The 19745-nt window shown below is 40.7% G+C and overlaps 1 protein-coding gene across 2 annotated transcripts in view; it reads left to right on the forward strand.

Annotated features, from left to right (window-relative positions):
* The first annotated feature begins 19615 nt into the window (after window positions 1–19615).
* SEPTIN7 (septin 7) overlaps window positions 19616–19745 on the forward strand; it is a 60035-nt gene continuing 59905 nt past the window's right edge. For both annotated transcript variants that reach the window (XM_053943348.1, XM_053943356.1), the window contains exon 1: window positions 19616–19718. In XM_053943348.1, the coding sequence (XP_053799323.1) occupies window positions 19709–19718 (10 nt within the window). In that variant the 5' untranslated portion in view covers window positions 19616–19708. The remainder of the gene's footprint in view (window positions 19719–19745) is intronic.

Below are 19745 nucleotides of genomic sequence, written 5' to 3' on the forward strand. Positions count from 1 at the left end.
CACCTTTCCTGATTAGAGAAGTGCACTGTGTCTCATGTGAAAGAAAAGGCCAGGAATGGACCATACTTGAAAATCCCTCACACAAAAGAAAGTATGCTAAGTTTCAAATCACACATCATAAATACAGGTCTCCACTATTCCAGTTTGGGCATAAAATATCCCAGATTTTAAAAGGCTCTTGGAGCCTTTGGACAGATACCTGTCCAAAACGTAAAACAGAAATGCAACGTTGAGAGCTCTATTGGAATAGGAAAGGCAAAAGGCAAGTTTCTGCCTCTCTTGGAATCCATGTTTTCCCATGTCACTTCTGTACTGCAGTGGACGTTTATCTCGGCTGGCAGCAGCTTTTCCGAGGAGCCAATGCAGGGTCTCAGGGACCTACTAGAGCAGCCCAGGCGGCAGGGCACTGGGATTCCCAGGACAACCAAGCATCCATCCCCTCGGCCCCCTAGAAGGATTTTACCTAGTGCCTGCCAACAGCTGCATTCAAATGGTTTGGCTGTGTTTTGGTTGGTGTTTTCTCACTGAGTCCTCATTCATTACGGGGGACTTGGGCACCCAATCATGACTATGTGGGGGAGCAGCGAGTCGAGCGCCGCAGTGCCGCAGCCCGAGGCTCCCCGGCGCTAAGCACGGCTGAGGGCCTCGCTCGCTCTGCCCATCCCGGTGCCTGCGTGGGCAGCCGCAGGCGGCGCAGGGGCCCCGGCCCGCCAGGCGCGCACGGAGCGGCGCCGCTCCGAGCATGGCTCCGGCGCAAGGCGGGGGCGGCGCGACCGCCTCGCCCCGCGCGTCAAGCCCGGCGGACATCTTTGATGCGGGCAGAGCCCGGCCCGCCCGCCGCGCGGCCTTCGCGCTCCCGCAGCGTGCGCCCGGTTCCAAAATGGCCTCCCAGCGGTGCCTCTATTCTCCTGCACGGCGCGGGAGGAAATAACAGCGCGACCGACCTCGGGCTGGGAGGGGCGGGAGAGAGACGTGGGGACAGCGCCGGGCGGAGGGGCTGAGCCGGAAGCCGCTGTGTGCTCGTAGAGGCGGGCGGGGAGCGTGTGAGGAGCTGGGCGGAGGCGGCGAGGGAGAAGGAGGAGGAGCAGGCAGAGGCGGCGGCGGGAGCCGAGCCGCTAAGTCCGTCCGGCCGCGGGAGCGCGTAGGCGCTGTGTGCGGAAGGGCCGCGGCCCCTCGGCGGAATCGGCGTAGGGGGCGTTGGAGAATCGCCGCCGGGTTGGCTGGCGGGAGGCGCTCGGGGAGGAGGAGGCGGCCCGCTCGGTGCCGCCGCGGCTGAGGGAGGCAGAGCAGGAGGACGAGCAGCCAGCCGGAGCCCAGTGTCAGCAGCGGCAGCCGCACCGCCGCCGGCCAGCGCCATGGGTGAGTCTCCAGCCCGGGGCCGAGGCGCGGTGGGGGGGCCGTGACAGTGCGAGCCTGCGGCCCTGGGGTCTCCGCGATGGGTGGGCTGAGAGGCGGCGCGGGGGGGATACAGCGGGCACCGCCGAGGCTCCCATCCCGGTGGCCCCGCCGCGGGGCCCCCCGTCCCTTTGGCCGCCCCCCGCCTTCCTCGTCCTCCTCCTCAGATGCGGCTCCAGCCCCCCTCGCCGCCGCCTCTCCCCCCTACCCCCCCTCAGTCACTTCCTGCCTCGCCGAAATTGTATAATGCCTGCGCGGGGCTTGGGGAGCCGGGCGGCGAGAATGCCGGAGATATTTCTTCTCCCTCGTTTTTCTCCCCTTCCCCCTCCATCCCGGTCCCTCCTCCCCTTTTTCTCCTTTTGCGCCCAAATTTGGGAGGGAGGAATTTGCTGCTGCAGGAATTAAAGCAGCCTTTCAAATATGCGGGAGAGGAGCGGGTGGGACTGGGATCGCGGGAGGAGGGGGAAGGAAGGAAGGGGGCGCCCGTGCGCGGATGGGAGCGTGTGTGGCAGCGGGAGCCCGCCAGTCGCCTGCCTGCCTCGCTTGCTACCTTCTCCTGCCTTTTTTCCCCACCTTTTTTTTTTTCTTTTTTTTTTTTTTTCTTTTTTTTTTTCTTTTCCCTCCTCCTTAGGGTATTTTTGGAGGGCTGTATCTCGCTTGGGTCTGGCTTTTATTGGCCTACGCACGGGCGCCCGCCTGCGCTGCCCAGCCGGTGCCCCTGCAGCCCGAGGGGTCCTCGGCCGGTCGTTTGTAAAAAGGAGAAAGTAGAAATTACAGTTGTCGAACAGCTGCCCCGGGAGTCTGTATGAAACGCCTTTTTGAACAGTTTCTGTTTGATCCGCTCGCTTAGCGAAGTCTTGCAAAATAAATTGGAGGGGTGCTTAGTGTTTCAGGAGGGTGGCTGGGAAAAGGGGCGATTATGCACGAAGATTGTTTTAATGGGCGAGTTAAGGAAAAGCAGCTAAACTTATTTTAGCGTGAAGTTGTTGGCTTCACGCTGAACCAGTTATGTGCAAATGTAATTCCAAGAAAAGACAGCGTTCAGGAATTTTCTGCGTGCAGTTTGTGTGCCGCCTCCTGCAGATGAAATATCGCGGAACAGAAGACTGTCAGAACTACCCATTCACTGAATGTTTTTTCCTGGCCATTGTAATCTCCCTCTGATTGGCAGTGGCTTTAGGTTGTGCCCACTGAAAGAAATGCTTCTATATGCAGAAATACCTATGGTTTGTATTAATATCATGACCAAAAAAATGTCAGTTTGTGTAAAATATGCAGGTTTAGATCCCATGAAAGTTAGATGGGCCACTGCTATATATCTGGGCTTAAAAGACCATACCTTCTTATGGAAGTGAGATTTTTTTGTAGTAATAGCTGCTCAGTGCTAAATGATAATTTAACTTACGTCTAGAACTTTCACTGAGGTATCAAACTAATATTATTTCTTCTTTATGATTCTATATATATGTAATAAAGTTTTTACCTGCTGAAATGTTAGGAAATAAAGGGAGATGTATTTTTGTGTAGTGTTTAGCATCTCTCACTTGATACCTGCTTAGTTTGTGGGATTACTAGCATTTTTAGCTGTTGATTTGTGGACATAAGAGCAGTAATTCAATTTGACTTTGGATGACTGCGTTTTTTTTTTGAGATAACTCGCAAATAACAAAAACCAATAAATAGACATTTTTTACCTTAAAAGAGTGAGTTTCAAGAAGCCATTGCTTTAAAGGTTAATTACTACCTTGTCTGTGTTGAAATCTCAATTGGAATCCAAGAGTGTCACCTGTTCTGTGTTCGCTGCTATGGGAGAAAGGGTTGTTACTTAAGTCATTTTGAAATTGAAGCAGATGTAACAAGAGCTGTGCATATCATCCATGCACTGATAATAACTCGCAGCATTTCCTTCTGCTTACCCATAAGGACAAGTAGTTGGTCTCAGTTAAAACAGTGCTTCAGATACGTACTCAGTGCACGTGTGTTTCTGTGTATATGGCTAAAAACTTGATTGTTTATCTTGTGCAGAAATTAAAGGTCAGTTTGTCTGCTTTGTAAGCTGAAATTCAAGATGTTTTGATTTTTTTCTTGCATAGAAATGTCTAAATGTGCACAGCAGATTTTTTTTTTTCTTTAACTGGCTGTCAACTTAGTGGTATTTGATCTCTTTCATGGGGCAGGCTCATACTTTGTGTGCTTTATTTTCTTCAGTTCTAGTAACTCAGTGCTGCTGTGGTGGTTTTTTTATTACTACCTTAAAATACCCATTAAGACAACAAATAGTTGCAAAATACAATGGCTGCAGTTTCAAAACCTCATTTTAAGCATAAAGTCAGTGAAGGAAAATTTGCCTCGGAGAAGGTGTAGGAGAGAGGACTGTAGTATGAGACACATTTTTAGCTTCAGTTTATTGCCAGACTATTCACTTAACCTGTCTAGACCAGAGATGTGTATGTATGAGTGATGTTCTGTTTTCTCTTAAGTTGGTGCTCCAGCTCCTGAAATGAGCTAGTTAATTGCAAATGTGTGCTCTGTAATTAGAATGGCATTTAGTCACCATTTAAGTAGTTTAGTTAAGCCTCGTTTAAATTAGTAATTCAAATTTGGGGGACTGCTAAACTGTAGGCTGTCGCAAACTATTCCCTAGGAGGGTTTGAACATCTTGAGCTGATGTTTGTGGAGTAGATGTCTTGCAGAGGTGTGGATGGTGGCACAAGCAGGTGAAGGCATTTCTCAACTGTAAGGGCCAGGAACTCAGCTCACAGAAGCCAGTGATTTCCTGTTCACCTTGCCAGAGTGAGTTTCATGTATGTCAGGGATGAGTCAAAATTTTTTCAGCCCTGGTTTAATGGCTGCATATTGATAACTCTGTAATGTCATCAGGTAGTTCTTTTCTATTCTGCAGGGTTTTTAAATAGGAAACACTCAGGTCAGTATTTACTTTCATAACTTTAGTTTAATGCAGCAGCCCTGTAAAACCAGGTATTGGCTTTATTTTGTGGACATGGTTGTGAAACTCCTGTAAGCCATGGCATCCTTACTTTACATTAAAAATCAGAAAGTAGCGAGTAGGTTCATAAGCACTTCAGAAGCCGATCTGTATCCCCTTTCCTTTTGACAGAGTTTGAGTTAGAGCAATGTAAAACACACGCTAGACTTAAACCTGTTCTGATGTATATGATGGACTTCTTCCTCCAAAAGCCACTTAATCTTCTGCTTCTTGTGCATCAGTGCAATTCCATGCTTCAGATGTGCCTTACAGCAACCTGCTGGTCTCATGGGCTGGCAGGGCTGCTGCTCAGAGTCACTGCCCAGCAACCCTTCTTAAAGCTACTCATGGGGAACAGAATACTTCTGTATCTTATTTTCAAATGGCTCTTTGTGTGGCTGTTTTCACGCCACATTTCTGTCATTTAACACAGTGATAGCTCAGTACGCATTTGAAAATAATTTTGGAAGTAGTATTGCTGAACAATATCACTCTTGGTGCTACATTCAAAAGCACTTAAACTAAAATAGAACTGAATTATTTCTTAGTGGCACAGAAGATTTAGAAATTTTTTTTGGTAAACATTGAAAATAACATCTCCAGATACAGCTTTTCTTAATTTTTTTTTTTTTTTGCTTATTAGTATTACTGCTCTTCTTACTTAAAGCTATTAATAATTGTGTGCTTCTTATTTTTTAATCTGAATACTTAAGGTGTTGACTTACAACCAGGGGGGAGGATTGATTAAAATGTTAGGTGGATTGCTTCCTCCCATGACTCATTGTAATTCTAGGGGGATCAATATTAAGATACAGCACATAGTATTGGTCTGACACTTTAAAAATAGAGCTATAGAGCTTTTTAAATTGAAAGATTGCATCATACTCAAAAAAGATGTGAGACCTGAAGAAAAGAAAAATTACTTTACACTGCTCTTTTGTTTGATGAAAAAGATCAAAGGATGACAGTGGTCATTAGAAGTGTGCTCTTAAAGCAGAGAATGTCCCATATGAGGATTCTTTCCAGTGCTGTGGGGTAAATCCTGACAGGAGAATGACCAGAAAAATAGAAATACAAACTAGGTATATTAGGTGTGCTCTGCAACATCGTTGGTGAATGTTGAGCTACGAAGTAGTAGTTTATCAAATTCTAATCAAAGCAGTCTCAATATATGCAGAAATCAGCAATGTTATTACAAATAAACCTTTCAGAAAGGCAGCTGAAGTCCTTGATGGCAAAATTTCTGGAGTGACATTTGTCTGAAAAGGCATTGTAGGTCATTGGAGTTGATGCTGATAAAAATGTAAGATGGCATGAAGGTTGGTACTGCTACCAGTGATTGTCACTGAATCATGGGCAGATAGATTCTTAGAAGAAGAATGCATTAAATATTGCCTGGTTTTATATCTTGTACATTTAAAAGACCATTCATGTAATAATTCATACTGAACTTTAAATAAAATGAAACTTGACCTAGTGAGGTGGTCAAAATTGCCAAGAATACTTAAGTTAATATTAACATAACGCTTAAATCAAACATTTTCCAGTGTTGGCTGGTTGCAATGTTTCAATTTCATTTATGTGTAATTCTGTTACAGTGTGCAGGAAATTCTAGTGTGCCCAGCAGTGTCCTCTGCTTTCCTTTTTGTTCTTTCGTAAAAACCTTACCATATGATTTATAGCCTAGACTGATATGTAACTGCACTGCAGTTGAAAAATCCTGTCTTGATTTTATGTGTTTTCTGCACACAGTGTAGGAAAACTTGGAGTGTTCATATGGTAGTGTGATTAGATGAGCTTGCTGATGCAATGGAAAGTTAACCTTACAGTAGAGTAGTTTCCAACTGGGCGTGTGAGCTAATCTCACTTGTTCGATGTGCAGTTATCAGAACTGATAGGAGGGTGGCCTGAGCTTGCCCTGGTGGTGCAGTTCCTGGGTGAATCTTGGCCAGCTGCTTGAAAGGAGGCAGTTCTGCTGCTCTGCCCACCCTGGTGCCTCTCCACCCCAATAGTGAGTCAGTTCATGGAGCTCAGCTCACAGGGTCTGCCTGTTCTTTCTTCCTCAAAATAGTTTTTCTTTCTATTAGTTGAGCTTCCTGAACCTTTCATACTATGTGATCACAGAAGTGTTGGCATGGAAAAAGAAATGCAAGTGGGGTCGAAGTAAGAGCTGGAACTTCAGTCGACCACTTGGGTAGTAGAGAGCTACATGAAGCCTTGGTTTAGTGTGTGCTTTAGACTGGTGTAACACAGCACTGCTGCGAAGAGAAGAGAGCTTGATTTGTTGTTCCCACCCAAACACTGAGTCTTAACGTAGGCCAGCAGTTACTGTGTCAGTGTGCCCAAGGCAGCAGAGATACGTCGTAGTTGATCTAGTTGTACAGCTTGTTTAGTTCCACTCTGGCAGTGGTTGAGATAGGGAAGGAGGAAGACTGTATCTTGTTGTAGGAATTAGTGCTAGTGGTTGAGAGTATAGTACTCTCCACTTGGTGAGGGCTGTTAACTTACCTGAGAATAAACACAAGTGGGCAAAGTTTAATGGCTTTTGTTTCAGCTCCTGTCGCTCACTCCTTGATTACTGAATGGGTGAGGTGAGGCTTTTTATTACAGGCTGTTGAATCATTGCCTGTGACATTTATGGTAATATTGTATTAGCATTAAGGCTTTTCTAGAGTGATATGCAAAACTAAGGCACTCATTAATGGTGGCTGCAGAAATCTCACAGTTCAGAGGGTCTTGTAGTCATGACCAGATCCTGACTGTGGTGGTATCACAGTTTTCTGTTTTCTGTGGTATCACAGACTTCCTGTTACAAAAGAGGAGGGAAAAAAAAAAAAAAAAAAGGCAGTTCTGAGGCATTAAAAACTGTTGCTGGAGAAATGTAATTCTCTGGAAGCTTTCTGACAGCAGAGGCTTTTTTATATGTGTGATCTTACCAATATGCATTGTAGTAAAATTCCACATGCTGGCTTAAATGTAATTTAATGCTTTTACATTTTGGACAGTGAAAATTTCCGAAGTGGGCTGATGCCAAGAAACCCATCCTCTTGTTTCTTCCCATCCCTTGCTTCTGGGAACAAACACATCCTAATTGTAGTTAGTAAAGCTGTATTAACAAACCAAGATATTCAAGATTATTAGTTTCTTCTTGGGAGGCTTTGCCAGATGGTGTGAAATCAAGGTCTGAGTAATCCCTTGATGATGGGTAAAGGGAAGCCATCCTGTTGCTTTCTGTGTTCTGTATTTTTGTAGCACTTAGTTGAGGGAGAACTTAGAGGAGAATAGATTGCAAACTCCTGCAGTATGGTACTGAAATTCGCAGTCACCTCCTACTCTTCAGCCAAATATTGACCTTCAGCGCTCTTATTTGCAGTGCTGTGGGCATTTGCAAACCAGTAAGTTCTCAGAGCAGTGGAAAGAACCTGCAGTTTCTATCTGAGAGACTGAAACAATGAGGAACAAGACCTTAAAGTGACTGGGGCAAAAACCATAGTATATGGTTGTTTGTTGTACAGTTTAGGATTGTGAGAAAAATAATCTCCATTTCAATCAGTTAAAGAAAAAATGGCTAAATGTTACAAGTTTAAAACAATGCTGAAGACTAGATGCTAGAAGGGAGGAGAAGGTAGGGGTAATGAGGCCCCATCCCATAAACATTTGGCAAGGAAAGCTGGGAATTTCGGCAGGGAATTTTTCCTTACCAGCAGTTTCAAATTTAGCAGGTTAATTTTTGAGCTGGGTGGTGGTGTTCCATTTAATGTCTTTAATAACAGGGAATCTGTAAAAGGTTGTTTGAGGTTTGTTGTGTTCAGAATTCTTGAACAGTGGAAATTTTCTGCTGGGGAGTTTAGAATTTTATTAATACTCAGTATATTATACAGACTAAGTTATATGAATGTCAGTATGTTAGTAATGAAGGGTCACTGATGTGTTGTTCGTCCAAACACATGCAAGAGTTAATTTGAAGAAGACTTTGACAGTGATTAAGATACAGCTTCTGCAAAGAAGTATTAATGGATGGCCTCTAACCTGGTCGCGGAATGATTTTCATTTGCCCCTGGCCTTGCAATCGGCCTGCAAGGCTTCCAGTGTCCCCATAAGTAAACGTGACTGTTTTTTGGTATGTTCAATTCTTTGTGGCTGTGGGCATCAACAATGATCCTGGGTTTCCTGTTGCTGTGAATTGTGTTTCTGGCTGTGCATCTTGCCTGCTGAGTACTCTGGTGTGGCAGCAAGGTGTGGAGAGGATTTAACTCCCACTTGAAAATTTGGCAGGGCTAATCATGCAGGATATCTGTTCAGCTGGTGTACATGTCAGACCATGTAGTGCATACTCTTCACAGCCAGCTTCCTCACTAAAGCCAAAAACAAAAGGGTTTGGGAAGTTGAGAAACCAGCAGCTTTGGTGCTGTTAATCGCTGGGATGGTTTGCAATCCAGCTGTGGCTTCACTCCTCACAATCTTTAGTTTTGTCATACAAAGCAGTTTGACTGCTGGTGATTTGGTTGCTCTCATATGTGTTGCCTTCCTCTTTGAAAAACATACGCAGTAAACACCAAGTTAAAAATTAAATCTTTGACATAGAGTAAATTAAATAAAACTTCAGGATTTCAAAATGCTGACCTATTTTACAGATGAATGGTAGTTCTATCAACTATATATTGTAATAGTCTTAATATTAAACCTGGATGATAAATTTTACTGTAGATATAGACCATTCTTTATATCAGTTGCCATTGCAACTCACAAGGAAACAGTCTTAACTTTTACTTACTATCTTCTTTACACAGTAATTATAATGGGAGCTATCTTTCTGTGCTATCTTTCTAGCTTAAAAATAAAGATAATTAAAAACAATGCAGCCAGCCAGCTGTGTTTCATAACATCTAAATTTAACACATGAAGTGGTTTTTAATGCTTGGCTTGGCATAATTCTTTGAAATAACACCTGGGTCTTTTTTTAATCATCTTGGTCTCATTAGAATTCTTTATATTTTAAATAGAGAACTCAGTGTGGAAATAGTTAAAAGGTAAAATTCTCAGAAGTATTAGTAATGTAATAATATCCCTATGGACCCCTCTCAAGGTTTGATGAACCTTGTAGTAGAAATATTGAAACACAAAAATACGATTTCAGCATATCATGAAAATGAGAATTAAAAAGCCTAAATTCTGTGTTTTGGTATCATTAAAATATGCTCTTGTAGGGGGAACGGGGACATGTGCCTTAAAATTTTAGCTCAAAATATCTGTCATGGTGAAACCAGCAGGACTTCTGAAAGATTCTCTGTGGCAGAGGGTAAGGAGTTCAGCATAGAAACTAGTATAGGAAAATATGAATATACAGAAGACCAGGTGACTTCCATATTCTGTACAGTGCATCCACCGTACAGAAATGTATGGTAAAAGCCCTTCACCCTAGTTACTTCTCAAATGAGAATTGTCCACGTTGACAGAGGAATCAGGATGAAATACTCTAGTTTCTTTCTTTGAGGGGAGCACGCTTCATTTAGATGATGTTGAATGTATGAGTATTTTTGCATGAATGATTCATCTCTCATTAGCATTTCTGCACCTACATGTTCAAGAAATTTTACTAGATTTGATAGTAACCCTTTGGGCTAGAACTGTAATAATGCTATTTCTTGTCCTGCCATCCTTAGAGCTGCTTGATGAGGAGGGAGAATGGGATGTGTTGCTGGGGAGTTCACCTCTGTGGAGATTCCAGGCATTGAACAGAAGGAAGTGCAAAGTGCACGCCTGCAAAGGCCTTTTTCAGAGTCCCTTGACTGAAATACTGCCAGCTGGATTGCAGCAATCTACTCTTCCTGGGAAACTATCTTCTGTGCTTGGGCTTACATGAGATACTGTGCTGTTGCTGCTTCACCCAGAGATTTGGTGTGGGAATCAGTTAGTTTGGGTTTGTTCTTGGGGTTTTTTGGGGCTTTTTTTTTTTTTTTTTGGTTTTTTTTTGGTTTTTTTTTTGTTTTGTTTTGTTTTGTTTTGTTTTTTTTTTGATGATCCTCTGCTGAATCTTTCAGTTAACTGATCAATCTGTCTGCAGATTTTGTTATGGTTATGGTAAACCTGAAGGAACTGAAAAAGGATATGACAAAGGAACTATATGATACATTGGAGCATGACATGTTAGTTTGTTTCTTAGTACTTACAGTGCTTTTTTCCTTCTGTGTTTCCAGTGCTAAGTGAGACTTTCGAAGTGGTCTCCATGTAGAGGCACTGACCTACTTGGGGAAGAATTTCCATTTCCTTAAAAATGGCTCTTTTCAAAACCCTTGTTTAGTTGATGTCATAGGAGATGAAAGTAGTGGGACATAAAACTTTCTGAAAGATGCCACCATTTTGATATTGATTGGTAGGGTTTTTTGGCGTTTTTAAAAGTTATTTTAAAATCTTTTATTTAGATGTCTTTTGGGAAATATCTGCAAGCTAAATAGACATGAGACATGTTAAATAGGAAGTAGAATAATAGTTTGTTTTCATTCTTGTTGGAGTTGTTTGTTTGTGTTTAGTGTTTTTTTTTTTTTTTTTTTCCTTGGAGGATTTGTATCCAGGGTTCTCCCATACTTGGGTTTGGTTTTTTTTTTCTTTTGTATCTTTCATCTTCAGCCCTTGGTTCAGTGTTTGTATTGGAATAAACATTCAAGGACAGCAAAACTGAGGAAGAAGAGAGGTTAATGGTGGTGATCGGCACACCGAGTTATGTGTGGTTGATGCTGTTCTTAACAGAAAGTCCGCAGCTGCCATTTCATTTCGACCCCGACTTTATAGAGTGGAAGATAATCGGTCACTTCACTGTCAAATGTGATTTTGAGTTGGTCATTTCAGTTGGATGCAAGTTGCTGTCTGATGGTGGTTTGTGTGCTGCTCTCTGCAGGCAGACTAAGGGGTTTTTTAAAGCCAGAATAAAGGGGAAAATGTACAAATACTCGAGACACTTTAAAGTAGTATTCTAAATTTCATCTAAAGTGCAAAAAAGGTTTACTTGATTTTCAAGGAATTAATTGCCTAGCTAATTCTGGTGGAGGTTGAACTATTACAAAAAAAGTCAACATATGTGGCTGGCCTGAATTATTCTATAGAGTCATAATGGGTAGAACTTTTTAATATTGCATGTTTTAGTTGTACAGGCCTGCTTTTATAGTTTGACAATTTCCCTCCCTCCCTGCCCTTTCTTAACTATAATTAGTTACTACTTAACTGCCTTATTTTCCTGTAGTTGTCTGCTTTCTTGCACTTTGGCTGCTCAAAGAAGTGCAGCACTGGCTGTGTTGGCTGTAGCTGCTGTGCATATTTATTGTACACTGGCTCTGAAGTGTCTGGGATTTCTTTTTACTAGACAACTTAAGGTTTAGTAGTGTGCCTGCTACATCCTGTTTGTTTTTCTTTGGAGTTTTCTGCTTTCCTTCTGGACGTGCTGCCTGTAGCTCAACAGACAGCTTATGCTATCATCTACTATTTCTGGTCTTTACAGTGCAGAGTCCTTTAGCTCTTAGACATCACATGTATCTCAGCATAATTTTTAATAAGCCAGTTGATGGTGTTAGATATGGGAAAAAAAGAGGGATGCCTAAAGCTCATTCTTCACCTGCTCACTCACTATGCCTAGTGTGATTTTGAGGAACTAAAAAGCAGAATTAATGCATTCAGTGGATCAGTGCTTGGAATTAGTACTATTGACTTATTCAGCTTGCTACTAGAGACTGAAAGAGGTACTCCTTTCTTAATTGTGAATCCTTTCAGTTGTGCACTGAAAGGATTTTATTTTTTTCAATCCTTCATGAAATTTTTTTTTCCTAATGTAGGCCATACCCTCAGTTCATACTTGGAAATCAAGTTGTTGTCTTGCAAAGAAAGGCTGCAGCTGATGTCTGTTTGAGGGAATAGAAGTGCTCATTTCCTTTCCATTTCAGTGCTAGACTCCTGCCATGCAGATTACAGCAGATGTTACTGACCCAGCAAATATTTTTGCTTTACTTTGAATAGTGAAAGGACAAATGTGTTCACAGATGCTCAACTTAAGTTTAAATTTGCAAATAGATCTGATGAGTTTCCCTTTTATATTATTTCCATACTTTGTTCTTTTGTTCTTTGTATTTTTTTCTGTTGGTTGTTTTTTTTCTTAGTATGATTGTGTTTATCTTAAGGATTTTTGCAGAGAAAAAGTCAATGCTGAGATACTACATATTATCTTAACAAGTGCTCATGGATTGTAGAAGCATTATTACACTAAATACTGCTTCCCGAAGCCTCTATTTTAAGAATAGAGTAACAAAAACTCTGCAAGATATGCAGTTGTGTCTCTGAGATGTGGGAGGACAAGATGGGGAGATGTCTTACTTGTTTTCTTTATGTATTGCCTCTATATTGATAGGTTGAAAAAATGCAAAGTTAGATAAACTGTAGAAAATTTGAAGGGGTTTTGAAGATGTTGGTAAAGACTTACTGCGGTTTTGGAGGATTCTCTGTATTGATGTTGAGACTTCAAATAACTAGCAGTGCTGTAAAGAAGAAAATAACAAGTTACCATGTCAGGGATAGTGGAGGAAATAGAAGTAAACAGTGCTTATAGACCAGTTATTATGCATAGAACTAGAAACTGTCAAACTGGTCATACTCACAGCATGATGATAGGATATTGCATAGAAATACTGTGGCTAAAGGGTTTGCAGAAATTCAGCTAAAAGTTCTAAAAATATTATTTTAATTCTTGAAATCATTGTTAGAGCAGGTGCAAATTCTTGTGTTTTAGCAGCACTGAGTAAATTGTGTATAAAGAAAACTTGCCCTGCATCTAGTTACCTTCCCAAAATAAATTGACACCATAGCAAATGTAGATTGTAGAAAAAAATATGTGTTCATAGGGTGCTCCTGATTCCAGCTGTGTGAAATGCATGAAGAATGATCAGCTTTTCTTTTCTTTGTTGATGACAACAAACATTGCTATCATATGCCAAATGCAGAGGGTATCCGCTCTTTCTAATATCACTTTGTGTTGTGGTCAGATTTCAACGATTTTTTGGGTTTTCTGTGATATTCCTGGGTACTTTTAAAAGCAGTATTTCCTAGGAGGTGGCTTGAGGAAAAATAAGTATTTCTCTTAGAGTAAGTTTGAGAAGCGCTAAAGCCAACTTTGATTGGAAAGGACAGTGACTCCCCAATGTCACACTGCTTTTCAGTTTGGTCGTTTATTTTCTCTCCAGCTGTCTCCATTAATATTTGCTGCTAGTTTGGTTGTGTCATAAATCCTCAAAGAATTTTCATAACATCATATTACAGGCTGTTGGTTGTTATCAGTGCACAGAAGCTGCACTTACCTGTGTTGAGTATGAGCTGAACTCTCAGGTTGCACATCATAGAGGTAAAAAATGGCTTTAGCTCATCTTGGACTTTGATCTCCTTTTGATCAGAGGGATAAGGTGTGCTCTTTTGTCAGGCACTGGACCTTAGGCCAGAGACTCTCATCTTTTGGCCCGGATACTAATACCTGAAGAATGACTTTAAATTTATCATTCCTGAACACAGTCATCCCGAATATAGGAGAAATGTAAATTATAGTGTCTGGGCAATAACTAAGATGATAGACTTATTTAAAAAGAAACTACTTTTTTTCTTTTTTTTTAATCAGTAATCTCCTTTAGAGATGCTTGGGAAGCCACTGATGCCCTGTTTGTCTTTTCAGTCATTTGCATAGTTAGAGCAGTTTGCTGCTGGCTATTAATTCATTGATTCAGATGATGGATCCAAAAACACCAGCTCTGCAGCTGGTTTATGTGGGCTGTGACATTTTGCTTGAGGGAGATGTACATTAAAGCAACGTTGAGTACGCAGAGTAGATGCACTGAAAGTCATCTAAGGCCAAATTTATAATTGTATGGCTTGCCTTCATTTGTGCTAAGTTAGACTGGAGATGGCTGACAACTACAACAACATGAAAATATTAGAAGACTTGATATAAAGTAATACCTGGAATGCATCTTGGGTGAATGTAAAGTGATACACATGCTCTGCTGTGCTGTATGCTCAGTGACAAGCTGTGAGCATTTTTTAGGGCTCAGGAGTGAGGTCTTGTGTGCAGTTCACAGTGTCATCAGCTCAGTGCTTGGAAGGAGTCAAATAAGTTACATGTTGGGAATCAGTAAAAGGATCAGAGAGTAAGAGACAGTACGTGATCAGACATAGGATCTGTGTTTTGCCTCTTGGATACTGTGTGTAGCTCTTGCCCTGGTTTCTTCAGAAGAGTACAGAGCTACAGTAGAGTAACGTACGAGCAGCAGGAGCAATCAGAGACATGAAATGCTTCTTTTGAATGCAGTACGTTAGATGATAAGGGCTGTTTTCCAATGAAGATACTACTGTGCAGCAGTAAGCTAACAGGAAGTAATTTTGAAATTATAAAGTCATCCTTTTAACAATGTACAGAGGGAGTCCTTGCTACAGAGACTTCTGTGGATGCTGTTTCTGTGATAATAAGAAGAGTGTGCATGGAAGAGAAATTGGTCAAAAGCTATTTAAGTGAAGAAATACTCCATCCTAAATGCTTGTGAGGTAGATCTTTGGTGACTGTGGAGGTGTTAAGAGAAACACTGCTCTGTTTATTCTGCTGTATGTGCTACCTTAGATGTATGTTTCTGGCTACTGTTGAAGGCAGGAACTTTGGTGTGACCCATGTGGCTGTTCTTCCTGGATGACAGAATTTGAAATAGTACCGCTTTTGTTAGGGAAGGAGGCCCCTATGTGCACTTGGTGAACTAGTTAGTGCTTGATGATGTTACCTTGTTTCACAGTAGAAAGTAGTGATGTGCAATACGATACCTGATAGTAATGTAGTACTTAAGGTGGTTGATATTAAAATCTTGGAGTATTGGGACTGCTGCGGGAACTGTAGTATTAGTTATGTTCCAGCCTGTACAGTTTGCTCCAGTTCTGCTGCATATGCATCTCCCTTCCTCCCAAAACAAAGGGAGCTTCCTTCCAGAGCATCTTGTGCCACCTTTCTGTGAGGCACAGAGAAGGACTGGCATTGATCAGCAGTGCTTTGCTTATTTGTCCTCTCAGAAGAGTACAACAGCAGTGTACCCAGTGTGCTGAGCTGGTATGGTTCTTGATGCTGATAGAACATGAAGGGGGCTGTAGAATCAGAAAGCTTATATTGCATTAGGTAGAAAAGCAGAAGGGGACTTCAGTGCCACTTTGAACTGCAGTTTCCATCACAGTATAAAGTTTCTAAAAATAAATTCAGACTCTGGGACTATGGAATTGATTAAAAATTAGATATTAAGATGCAAAAGCATTTTAACTGCTGGCCTAGAATTTGCTATTAAGATTTTTTTTTACTTACTTTTTTGGTACCAATGTCTTGAAATACTCAAGCACGGGAAGATGTTTAGTGATAAACAGGATCTTTGTGATACAGCTTTTAGTTAAGGTATTTTAAGTGGTATGTTGGAGAACTGTTGTAGACCTCTTGTCATGCACAGAGTTAGATGCTGTTGAACAGACACTTAGCTTGTGCTCCCTGCTTTGTTCTTTATTTTCTTCTGGCTGTTGAACTGTGACAGTTATACCCAAGGTTGCAGCAGTGCTCTAATGCTCAGTGTTGCAAATGAAGTGAATTGACACTGTTCACTGAATGTGTAAAGTGACTTAGAAATACAGAATGCTGGGAGACATTTGCTGGGATGATGGCTTTGATCTTTGTACCTTTTCCACAATAAAGATGCTATGCGGTAGTGTGGTGAAATGAGATGGCATATTCTAATGAACACCTCAGAAGAAGAAACACTCCTGAACCCATTACAGGTTTAGGTAGCATATGGCAAACAAAAAACATGCTGAATAATTGAAGTAAAAAGAGCTATTGTACAGCTGCCTGTATTGATCATTAAATGGCTGGAGTTCATGTAGTATATTACCATGAAATTAGGTTGTCTCAAGTATAATCCAAACTAAATTAAGGCTACTAACAAAGTAAATTAATGAGGCCAGCAAGAAAGGTGAAGAGGGAATTTTAACAAGGGTATGAAGTGAGAGGACAAGGGGAAATGGCCTTCAACTGACAGGGGATAGGTTCAGATTAGCTGTTAGGAAAAAATTCTTTATTGTGAGGGTGGTGAGGCACTGGAACTGATTGTCCGGAGAAGTTGTGGATACCCCATCCCTGGAAGTGTTCAAGATGAGGTTTGATGGGGCTTAGAGCAAGTTGACCTAGTGGAAGGTGTCCATGCCCATGGCGGGGGGTTTAGAAGTAGATGTTCCTCAATACCCCTTCCATTCCAAAACCATTCTGTGATTCTCTTTAAAATGCTGCGTCTTGAGCATACTAGCTGGAAAATACTGTGGGTTACTTTGGTCAAATGTAAGTAACTTTTTCTTCTTTTCTTTTCTTTCTCACACTGCCCTGTTCCTCTCTCTGGATTGCGGCTGCACCTGTATGGACTCATTGCTGCAATTGTTCAAATTCATCATTTTATTGGACTACTTCTGGATGTATTCTCTTGATATCTTCAATTGTGAAAATGATGGAAACGTGTTGTTTACAAAGTAGCTGTAAGTATTACATTGATGCAGATGTTTTACAGCTAATACAGGAGTTGAAGCAGCATTTGGTTTTTAGTAGCTGAACTAAAATTGAGCTTAGGTAGCAGCTGGTTGAAAATCACAAAGGGATAAAAATTAAGGGGAAGGTATTGTAAGTATTAGAAACATGAGATCTCATTTGGCACCGTGTTCAAGACATTGGAAGCCAGTTCTTTTTCAAAAAAAGTACTAAGTTCTTTTAAAAGCTGTTGCAGGAATTAAAGAAACTAATTTCCTAATTTATTTTGGTCTCTTTAGAAGTGGCAAGTTATGAACAAAGGCAACCATTTAAAAACCAGTATGTTGAAATCTTCAGTTTTAATTGGTATACCAGAAATATGAATCTGGCATCCAGCTGCAGTTTTTTTAAAAGGCTCTTTCCTATTGACATCTAGTGCTCACATTAGACACAGCATAAATGCCCAGTGTAACATTTCATGCATCTTCATTTTTCTGGTTACTACGATTTATATTTCATTATCTAAAATTGTAATTGATGTAGACCCACTTAATAAAGCAAACAACCCAAAATTTGCCATCTATTCTTTTTTAGCATTTCATACTCAGTGATCTAAAAGTTCATAGGGGTAAAACTGTCTGAAGTGTGGAGCTCTTTATAAATGGGAAGAGAAATAACTTTAGTTTGAAAAAAGAATTATATGGAAACCCATTATTTTAAGCAAAACAATTAGCTAATGAGGGGGTGAGCTGTTTCTGATAAACATGACACACATTAAATGGTATGTAGATACTAAAAAATGCAGTTGGCTGACAAGTAGAACTATTAGGAGTATCTGACTGTGATTAAATATTTCATATCTGGTAGGATGAATAGGAGTTCCATGTCCTTAGTGGTTATTAGGGACCTGCACTGTTAAGGAACTCTTTAATATCTTAAACAGCACTGACCTGTATGTCATGCAATATCTCTGAAGCATTGGCTCCAGCTCAGAGTTTTAGATTGTGATAAATTCCATTCCTTACGTGTAGTAATAGATAGGAAAATTAGAACAAATATTTGGATTTTAAATTCCTGGTTGATTTTTAAAATAGTTTAAAGCCTTTCAGATGAGATTATAGCTGCACCAAAGGCTATATTGAAACAAAAAGCATCTTTAAAGAAGTTCCTTGATGACACAATGCAACGATTCCTACATTTAGGGAAGTAGTAACATTTGTTGCATCATGAGTATTTAAACTTGAGCCTCTAACTTAGTCTTTGCAATGGTGTACTTTTGTTTGAGATTAATAGTTTATTTTTCAAATGGAGAAATCAGTTGGGTGACTTAAAACAGAGTCCATTTATTGACTAGTGCTGTTGGTCTGCCAAGAGGTTAGTTCTTCTTGCATTCAATACTTTAAAGGTGATAGTGGTTTTATAGCCTTGTTTTAATTAAATAAATATTTTTAATTTCAAAATTCTGAGTTAATACTGCATTGAACTTACTCTGTCAGTTTTAGAAAGAAAAAATTTCAAAGTAAATGAGTCAACCACATACCAAACTTGAATTAACCATACCGTATCCCATACAGAGAAGTTTTGAGCCAAGAGTGCCTGCAGTAGAAAATCTTTTTACAAATTATTTTTTAGAATTCCTCTATGCTCATAAAGATAATTTTAGGGAGTAGAATTTGAATTTGTAGATAGCACTTGAGCTGTGTGGGTATGTACAGCTCTCAAACTCTGAAACTGAGTCAGTACCAACATCACATGACATCCTCTCAACTTTGCATGGACATAGCGCCTAAAGGCTGAAATCATTGCTCCATGACAAGCAGTGCCTTGTGTTGTTTTTAGTAGACAGTTGTCTCAAGAAAGTGTTTTCAGAATATTTGTAAACAATATATAAGACAATCCTCAGAGCTGCTGTATTAATAAACAAACAGTTGTAGGATTGTGCTGGAAGAGTGGTGTAAAGGTAGCACAATTAAGCTTTGAAAGATTGCTGGGTCTAGTACAGTGAAGAGGAGGCATTTTAAGCACCTCCAGCATTCTCATTAATGTGGTGAGAAGAAGTAATGTCTAGCATCCAGAATTCTTCTCTTGTTTCACAGTAGGCACTATTTTGGGTAAGCTTTTCAGAGTACAAGACAACTGAAGTTTTGCCTGTATGGAGGATGTGTTGCAAGGCATGCTGTATTACTGTAAGTCTGGCTTTAACATGAAGGCCTCCATTCGAGTGACACAGAAGCAGAGGTCTCAAGTTGGTTCCCATCATGTTGAGGCAGTACCACCATGACTTGGAAATATAGGAAAGGTGCATTTATACTGCTGGCCTGTGTTTCAAATGGGCATTGGTACCAAGTTGATGATGTTTTAATTTTGCACTGTTGTGTTTATACAAACAGTCATAATATGGCAATTGCATTTGCCTAAAATACTCCTAGTATACCTGAGTTTCTGCGCCAGTTTTTTGGCCATCCAGTAAAAAAAAAATTTTTTTTGTATTTTTTTGCTGCAGTTCATTATACTGTCTTGAATGTAGACAGCTTGGGTTGTTGAGAAGTTGGGTAGATACCACTTTTCTACAAATGTGAAAATGAAGTTAACATTTCAATAACTAAGAATACAAGCAGATTAAGAAATTACTTGCTTTCCTTTTAACTTTTTTTTTTTCTAAATATCCCTTGCTTTAGCAACAGAAGAACCTTGAAGGATATGTGGGGTTTGCAAATCTTCCAAATCAAGTTTACCGAAAGTCTGTGAAGAGAGGATTTGAGTTCACGCTCATGGTAGTTGGTAAGTTCCTTTCTTTGTTTTTAGTGT

Source organism: Vidua chalybeata, chromosome 1 (genome assembly GCF_026979565.1).
Source record: "Vidua chalybeata isolate OUT-0048 chromosome 1, bVidCha1 merged haplotype, whole genome shotgun sequence".
NCBI classification, from domain to species: domain Eukaryota; kingdom Metazoa; phylum Chordata; class Aves; order Passeriformes; family Viduidae; genus Vidua; species Vidua chalybeata.